We start from the raw sequence: 9,732 nt of genomic DNA, 5'->3' as shown, positions 1-9,732 counted from the left end.
TTTTCACTGCAGGATCATCGTTTCCTTCAAACTTTTTTTTTAATGTTTGGAGTGAATTTTTATTAAATAATTTGAACTTTCTTAAATTATTAAAATTTTCTGATAAAATCTTAAAGCTACTACATTTGCTTAAAAGACATAATTTTCGCTCACAAACAGAAGTTTCTTACGTTGAACAATATTTCAATTTCTTAGTTTAATCAATTCGGAGACTTAATTTGTACCATTTTCATTTTCAGTATTCCATTGGCAGGCAACAATTATGGGACCAGTAAGTAGCCTGACCGTTTCATATGTTGTGTAATTTAATAATCTCCCAAAATAATTCTGCAAAAAGAAATACATGCGTAAAATCTCGTGTTTTAATATTATCGTCAAAGTTTACATTCCTGGTAGATAAGATTTGTATTAATATTCTTTATTTATTACATTAAATATAGCTTATGTAAAACTATATTTCTTATTCTAAGAGGAAATTAAGTGTTCTTGTTGTGTTTAAGCTTTTTAAAACATTTAATAAAAATAAAATTATTGACTAGAACTGCTTGCATTTTTAATGAAATACTAACATTGTTACTTTGATAATAAGAAAATATAGTTTCCTACAACAGAAAATTTACTTTTTCAGCCTGACAGCCCTTATCAAGGAGGAGTCTTTTTTCTTACAATTCACTTTCCCACAGATTATCCATTTAAGCCTCCTAAGGTACGTATTATTCTTAATTACAAATATGTAACGTCACTTACCGAAATTTATCAGTTTGATTAAAATAAATTTAAGTTAATCCATTAATTTATTCAGTTTAATTAATAGAGGCAAGCAATTTTTCTTGTTTTGAATTTGTGTCCGAAGTAAAAGAATATGCTACTTTTTTCCCTATTTCGAGTGTTTTTTTTCACTCTTAGAAAATATAAAAACAAACCCGTGGGTTTGGAATTGTTTGGGGTAATATTAAACTGTTTGGTTTGTCAATAATTTGTCTACAGATAGAAAGAAATCTGTTCTGTTTTTTTTTAATATCTGGTAAATGAAATGTTCTTTTATTAACGAGTGTAAAGAAAGTCAAAAGTAAAAAGTTTCCCATATTTGCAGGTTGCTTTTACTACAAGAATCTATCACCCTAATATTAACAGTAATGGAAGTATTTGTTTGGATATATTGAGATCGCAGTGGTCTCCCGCACTTACTATATCAAAAGGTGTGTATTATATGAAACATTTTTTAATTTATTTACAATCTTAGTTTAGTTCCAAACCCTATTTAATAACATATTAATAAGATTAAAACTTTAAAAACTAATTTTATAATTACTAATGATAATATTCTGCGTATCGACTTTTAATCCAAAAATAATGAAGTTGTAAACGAAATATTCGTTTAGTTTGCATTTTCTCTGTTTGAACTCCTCATTATAGAATTCAAATCGGAAGGAGAAATTTTCTGCAAATAAGACTAATAATCATCATTTTGTGCATAACAAATTGGCTGTGCAACAAAGTCGGAGAATAAATAAAGCGTAACTATTAATTTGGCCAATTTATAAAAGACGATATTTCTGAATTGTGATATGAAATTTTATATTATTTTACTATTATTACCGGGACTTGCATCATTTAATTTTTCGAAACTTCGTACTTCGTATTATACGCATTTTCTTTTCTGTCTTTGAACTTGGTTCTAAGTTGATTTTATTTTTGTGCCAAATTATGTAAGTCTTATTTGCATCTATGGACATTACGGATTCATTTAAATTTCAAATTCTAAATCCAATTCTATTGTTCAGTTTTTTAGGAAAGCGACATTTTAGTGTTTGGTAGATAAAACGACATCGTGAGTGGTCGAACCTAAACTGAATGTATCTTAAAACATTCATGTATTTTACAGATGAAAGTCAAAAATCGTTTCCTTTTAATACATTACGAATTTTTAAAAATATTTTTTGCAACACTCACGTCTAAAGTTGTACTTTATGTTTCACTCAATATTGTGTGAAGTGGCTCTTGTCAACACACTGACGTCACAGCGTTTGAAGTAGCTACACACTGGCAGCCATTATGGCGTATGCGTGCTTTGCAGAAGCAATTTTACACGCTGTTTGCAAATCATAAAATCGTGCCTAAATTTATTTCAGGGGGTTTGTGGCCGTGGGAGGTATGGGGGGGGGGGGTTCGTATGTGCTGGTCCATACAGTTTTTTTTCTTCAAACTTGCCGCCAGGTTTTGGAAACCCTTTTGAGGCAAAATTATTTTTTTTTAATAGAGCACATAGGTTTATTTTTAATTTTGGTTCTAGGTGTTAGGACAATCCTAATGGCAAAATAGAAAAAATCCAGTGAACAGGTCCAGCAGAATTTTTATTTTGTGGAAGTCTTATTGTAGTGGTACGATTTTAAGTAACTTCTTGCGTGCCCGGTAATTACTTCTGGTCTAATCAAAATTGAAAAATCAAATTCAAGAAATTTCAATGGATTTTTTGAGATTCTGTTAGCTTGAGGGATTAAATTGAATTGTGAATGTTACGGGATATTGCAAACAATGACAAAGGATGTCAGAAAATGTAAAGGGATTATAAAGACCATGTATCAAAGATTGTAATTTAGTCCATACAACGAATCTCGAAATTTTGCTGGCATATTAAAAAAAGATAGTAAAAAATGTCAACGATTCGTAAGAAAATTTAGAACAAATTGCTAGGAATGGAAAAGTTTAATGTGCAACAAAGAAAGCAACAAAGATGTTGAAAAAGCAATCATTTTTATGTCCGGGGCAATTATATCAAATTTTTAAATTTTTCCAACAAAAGTGTAACTATGTGCCCATTAGGAATCCACATTTTTGAACTTTTGAATCGCTACCCCTCCATTTTTTATTTTTGTGAAAAAATGATTTCCTACTTTTTACTTTACGTTCAAACAAATTTTTTAATTTAAATTTTTTGGTTTTAATACAATTAAAATTATATACCTTTAATTGTACATGGTGACCCGGAACGGAAAAAAGTTATTGTTTGTAAGTAAAGACTGAGCTAAAATGCCGCCGGCAGAAAATCCAAACTGCTGATTTTTCCGAGAAATCATGAAAATTATAACCTATTTAGTCTCCATTCATTGTTACCTTATTTCCAGTGAGCAGCATGATATTAGATAGACAAATAAACTTTTGCGAATAAAAAATGATCTTAAGTAAATGAATTTATAATTTATATAAATACAGGCCCATATTTTCAGCTTCCCGGCACAACGAAATAACTCCATTTTTTAATATCATTCTAATGCTTTTTTTTATGTGAATGTTACTTTTGATCAGGGATTCGAACGAAATTAAGGAGCATTTTTGGATATTTGTCCATTATTTCGATAAATTAAAAAAAATTGGCTAAAAACTAAGCTTATTCTAAAAAATGATAAAAAACATAATGAGCCTAAGTAGGCACAATGTCAAAATTATGTGTTAATCGTATTTTATATAAAAAAAGAACAAAAAGAAACGTAACGAAACTTTCGTTACGTTCTTTTTTGTTTCTTTTTGCATAAAACTTTGACGAAACACGATTTTGACAATGTGCCTCCGTAGCTGCATTATTTTTTAGTGTTTTTTCATACTTAGCCTTATTTTCAGGTAAATTATATTTAATTTTAAGAAATTATTAGAAAATATATGAAAATGCCCCTTAATTTCGTTCGAAACCCTAGTTTTTATATAGAATTAACCGGGATCGCTAAAACTTTATCTCTGTTGAAGAAAAGTATCGTGAAGAACGGTGATGATTTATTAACAAAAAACAGCTCTATACAATTTTATTTTTATTCATAAAGACTCATGGGAACAAAGACGAAAGATGTAAAAGTTGCAAATGTGAAGCTGTGAATACAAAACAGACGCTGAAAATTTGAGTTGTGTAATTTTTTATATTTAAATTTCCTGTAACTTTTATTATTTGTTGAAGCTCCTTGTTCATTTTACTTATTTATCGAACATCTAACGTCTTACATTATTATTCACGTTTTTAGTCATGTCATTGACATCGCTCACTGAGCGTACCATGATGATGCACGCATTGAATGGAAAGTATTAGTTTCAGTTTTCGTCTTTTTGTTCGTAATTTAAATAGCTTATCATAAAATCAAATATAACTTTCTTGGTATTTTACTTATATAAAAAATTAATAATTTAACAACAAATCTTGGCTTGACGCAAAATTGTTTCAGTAAAACTAGAAATACTAAAACCAATTATGCATATTCATTTTTCAACAGGACATGAAAAGTTGACATGTGTCGTTTTTCACGATACTTTTCTTCAACTGAGATTATAGTTTAGCGATCCAGGTTAATTTTCCACCAAAGGTAACATTCAAATACACAAAAATGATTAGAATTATATTTTTGAAAAAAATGGAGTTGAGTCGTCCCGGGAATCTGAAGATATGGGTCTGTATTTATACAGCGTGATTTTTTTAGCTTGAAACTTTCAAATATCTCGAAAAATAGGCACTCTATGAAAAAATGTTATGAATCAAAAGATTCAAGTTAAAAAAATCACCCTATATAGTACTTATAAATTGATCACCGTGTTTATTGAAACAACTGTATATATTTGAAGGTCAATAAAAACCTTAAAAGAATTTTCTTTTGTATAGAATTTTGAGCTCATTTTTTAATAAAATTGAAGCAATTCCATGGTATAAAAGAATTTGTTATCTTTAAATGTGTACTTTATAAAAATAAAAAATTGTGGATAATAATTAAATTTTTGAAAATAAATAAAATGGCGACGATTTTTTTGAAAATTAATAAATGCTGCATTTTTTAAATGGGCAAAATTCGATAAAAAATCAAAAGCAAAATAGAGCATTTTGAAGAAGTCCGTTATTTTACAAACTAATGTAGATAATTAACTTTCCTGTTGATTTTTATTAGGGCTTTCACATAGTTGATAAACGATAAGAAAATATAAAACATTAGAAAAATGGCGGCCATTTATCCGAAAATTATATTTTTTCAAATATGCGAGATATATAAAAAAAAGTCTAAGAGAAAAATTATTCCTTTCGAAGAGTTCTACAAAATTATTCTCCTGTATTTCTCGATATTTGATCAAAATGTTATTCAAAATGACCGCCGTTTTGTTAATTTTTTAATTCTTAATATCTTTTTGCTGATCAAACCGAGGAGAAACTTGCTATGTGAATAAAAAAATTGAAAATGTTAGGGATTTTTTAAAAACAATTTTTTTGAAAGCGTGCTTATATTTTTTTAAATTGCAATATGAAATTGAAAAATAAAGATTCTTCATTTGTAAAAATAGCTTTATATTACTGTATTTAATTATTTAATTATTTAGTTGAAAATTCAACTCATGTTTAAAAGTCGTCTTCTTTAGTTCAATTCAAATGTTTTTGATCAAGAATTAAAATCTTTTTCGGTTAAAATATGAATTACGACATTTTTCATCCAAAATTTATCTTTTTTTTGTAATGAAAGCTTTATTAATTACAACTCTTTTCTTAAAAATTATTTTTTGTTTAGTTCAAGATTTCTAATTTTAATTGAAAATGTATTCATCATTTGATTTAACAATGAGCTGTTTTGTTAAAACTTCGTTTTTTCGCTGGATAAAAACTGATTTTTCTTATGCTGTGACTAGTCCCGAAAATTGAGAGACGTTGGAAAAGAGAAAGGACTGACTTTGTTTTCTTTTTTTTTACAAAAAACGTAATTATTCCAATTGAAACTTCAACTGTTTTGTTGAAATGTTTTTTTTTTTTTTTTTTGGTTTGAAAATTAATTTTTTAAACTGAAAATGTAAATGTTCCAGTTGAATATTACGTAATTTTCGTTAAAAAATCATCTCTTTGGTTGCAGATTAAGTTTTTCAACTAAAAATCTAACTATTCAATTTTTGGTTAAAAAATTCAAGTCAATTATTATAGTTAAATATTCATCAGTTTAGTTGAAAATTCGTCTTTTTGTTTTAAAATTAAACTATTCCAGTTGAAGATTTATCATTTTATTCGAAAAATGATTACTCTGTTTAAAAATATAACTTTTTTTAAAAAATCAATTGTATGTGTGTGTGTTTTGTTGTAAAATTTTGTTTTTAACGGAAAATGTAACTATTCCAATAGAATAACCAACTTTTTAGTTGATAGTTCATCTCTGCTTGAATTTTGGGTTTAAAAATGTTTTCTAGTCAAAAATTCGTCGATTTTGGTCGAAATTAATCTTCATGGTTAAAAATGAATCTTTTTGGTTTAAAATTCAACATTTCCTGTTGAAAATTGATCTTTTCTGGCTAAAAATGAAACTTTCTGGTTAATAATACATGTAATTTGTTAAAAATTGTGTGTGTGTTTTTTAGAAAATTCAACTTTTTGGTTAAGAGTTTATCTATCTTTTTGAAAATGCAATATTTTAACGGGAAAACTTTAAGAATTTGAAGGGGCCTCAATTGAATTTAATATAATACTTAATTAATCTTCAGGAAAAAATTCAAGAAATGGTTTATTGTGTTTTTAGTAATATTTAATTATTTAATTCATCGATGGTGCTAATATATTTAAGAATATCTTCTAATAGACTTTATCAAAGCTTTCTAAATTAAACATAGTAATTGAATCTCTAGAACCTAAAAAAAAAGAATTATAATATACTTGCGGAACTAGACATCCTAGGAAAACCCTCGAATTGTCAGGGAATTTTCTCCCAGGGTTTGAGTAAGTATCATGATTCAACCGTGTTGAGTTTACATTGAAAATGCTGAATTTTAAATATAAGTATGATTTTGTAAATTTTTGAAATGTAGAATCGCTACGGTCGCAGTATAGATACATTAAGGGCATGTGCCACACTCGAATACCTATATTCCTGACCTCGTTTTATCAGTTCACTGACTATTTTTGTTCGTTTGAACACAATAACTTTTTTTGTAAATAAAATATCGGACTGAAACTTTGAAAAATGCATCAGAAGACCATCAACTACGTTTATATACTTCAGTTGAGTAGGAATTTTGCTAAAAATCATTTTCAAGGAAATTAAAACTGGCACTATTTTTTGACAAATTTTCTTTATAACCTTGAAATTATTTGAACCTACGAACTTTTTTTATATTTAATATCTGAGAGATGAAAAAAACTTATATGAACGTAATTTACTGTCGGCTCTTACATTTCTTGAAGTTTGAAGCCAATACTTTACATAAAAGAGAAGTTGTTAGGTTCAAAAAATGTCAAGGCACAAAGAAAGTATGTCAAAAAAATCCTGGTCAAATGAAGTACATAAACGTGGTTTATCGTCTTCTGATACAGTTTCCAAAGTTTCAGTCCGAAATTTTATTTACAAAAAAAGTTCTTCAAGTTTAAAGAAGAGTCCCAAGCTGGTGCGTATTTCACCGCGACAAAATTTTGAGTAATTAGTTCAAAGTCCTGTCGCAGAGGCGCTAAATTCGCTATACACACAAAATGGTCACATAGGTTATAAATCACTAAAAATAATAATTAAATATATTTGTAATGGTGTGGAGAGTAGTAAAAACATTTTTATAAACACACAACGTCAATTTTGTAGAAACTGAATGTATTGAAAAACTGAATGTATTGAAAAACTGAATTGTATTCAACAGAATTGATAATTTTAATTTTAAAAAATGCACTTCCTGCTCTCCATAACGTGAAAAAACATATTTATTAATTTTGATTAGTGGTCGCGGTGGAATACACAGCAGCAGAGTTCTTAAATTCCCGCGAATTTAAGTTCGGGTAATATAACCGAGAATATGATAGAATTTAGGAGAATTTATGATTTTCACAATATTTTTATTGTTTACGTTATGTAAATAGTGGAATATAAATTATTTACTAGTATAGGCATATTCAGGAATGTAGAATATGCAAAACAATAGCTTTTTAATTAATTAAGATTGTTGGACTTAAACTCTAACTTAAAAATTCAATTTCCTTTTTAACTCAATAAATACGAGCATTAAATCATTATTAAATACCAAGCGCTACTGCTTTTTGTAAATAGCTAGCATTATATCTGAAAAATATTTAATTCTGGTATTTGTTTTGTAAAATTTTCTTTTAACCATAATTTTACGCCCAAAAATTTATTTTATTTCGAAATTTTAACTAAATGTTTGCTTTTAATCACATGCTTGTAAGGTGGTACACGTTCTGTGTACATTTTTTAAATTAAATATTGTTTCATACAGTAAACAATATTTAATTTAAAAAATAAGGCAAATAGTAATTTTTATAATTCTTATTGACTAAAGATACATATATGAATATGTAGCTTCTTCTTTTAACATCTTAATTATCTAAAATATAAAAAGATCAGAATTTATAAGAATGTATAAGAATGCGTTACAATTGCTTCAACTCAGCCCTGTGCATCTGAAAACAAAATGGCGATCCCTTAGTGTCCTAAGTTGGTTAGTTCCTAATATCTTCAGCGCGTTGCTAGTTGTTTAATAACGAAATTATATTTACTCTTAATGAATTAAAATTGAATTAAAATTAATTTGAAAGAAAATCAGAAATAAAAAAATTTAATAACGGAATTATATTTATTTTTAATTTTCGAGTTGATTTGTAAATGAAATATAAATTATTTATTTTATTTAGATAATAAAATAATATACGAGCCATGAGTTTAGTGACCGATATATCACCATATATACCACCTATCTCACGATCGTGAGACGTGGGGAGTGGCTGAAATTTTACCGCGATTTCGCTGGAAGCGGGTGCAATTTTCCAGATTAGCACCCGCTCCCGGTGAAATCCTGCGGTTGTCCTTATATATATATATATCCCGGATGAACCCCCATTCGGTTCGGTTTTGATTCCTCTAGAATCAAACCGAAGGGCCTATGACAAAGCCACCGAACGCGTCATCGGGTTACGGATAGAGGCTCCCTGTACCAAGGGTTTCTGCTAAATACGATTATAAAAATAAATAGGCAGTCGCGGACAATTGTCCAGGGGTGGTCCCGAAGGAATTAACCCCCAAGCGGAGGTGTGAAAACCGTGCCGAAAGCTGAATGGCCTTATCCTTGCATGCGGGGCTCTACAAGGATTGACGAACCCCTTTCCCTAGCTTCTCGTGGGAACAACAATGACAACACCAAACATAGTTGTAGTAAGTGCGGTTCAAAACAACAGAACGCGCAGGGCTCCCGACAATGGGTCGGCCAACAATGCCGACCAATCTAGAGCTAAGGGAGCTAACGAAAATGGATTCAATGTGATGGATCGGCGGGATCTCGCGACCTTTGGGTGAACGGAGCAACTGAATGACGACTTGCTAGAGTGCTACGATGCGAGTGTGGCCCGTGAACGGGGTTACATGGCACGGCTGCATGCTCTGTGGTGCGAGAAGCACCCTGAGCTATCGCACTTTTCGCAGCAACGTCTGCGAAACTATGCTGAACTACTCCGTAAAAGGGGCTATGTAAGCGGAACGCCTACTCTACCACAGCTAGAACAAGCCGGCAACATAGAAAGAGAGGCGACACTAAGCCCAACTGTGGGCAGGCATCCAATAGATGAAAAGCGATGCTTTACGACCCGGAGAAACTTCAACACTAAGGTTTCTTTCAAGCCTAAAGATCTGGCTGAAATGCATGACGAGCTTCGTGGACATTTTTCCGGTGAATCCGACCTCTGGGCTATCAATTTATTGTGTGTATAATGCAGCGAGAGCTTTGGCCGATGCGAACCGTAAA

At 29.8% G+C, this 9,732-nt stretch overlaps 1 protein-coding gene across 1 annotated transcript in view; it reads left to right on the top strand.

Moving 5' to 3' along the window:
* Positions 1–9,732, top strand: part of LOC117179044 (ubiquitin-conjugating enzyme E2-17 kDa) — an 18,060-nt gene that overhangs the window by 3,762 nt on the left and 4,566 nt on the right. The window contains exons 3-5 of the mRNA XM_033370666.1: positions 240–271; positions 629–706; positions 1,094–1,199. Of these exons, the coding sequence (XP_033226557.1) occupies positions 240–271; positions 629–706; positions 1,094–1,199 (216 nt within the window). The remainder of the gene's footprint in view (positions 1–239; positions 272–628; positions 707–1,093; positions 1,200–9,732) is intronic.

This window comes from Belonocnema kinseyi, chromosome 8 (genome assembly GCF_010883055.1).
Source record: "Belonocnema kinseyi isolate 2016_QV_RU_SX_M_011 chromosome 8, B_treatae_v1, whole genome shotgun sequence".
In the NCBI taxonomy this organism is placed as follows: domain Eukaryota; kingdom Metazoa; phylum Arthropoda; class Insecta; order Hymenoptera; family Cynipidae; genus Belonocnema; species Belonocnema kinseyi.
This window is presented reverse-complemented; position numbering and strand designations above follow the sequence as displayed.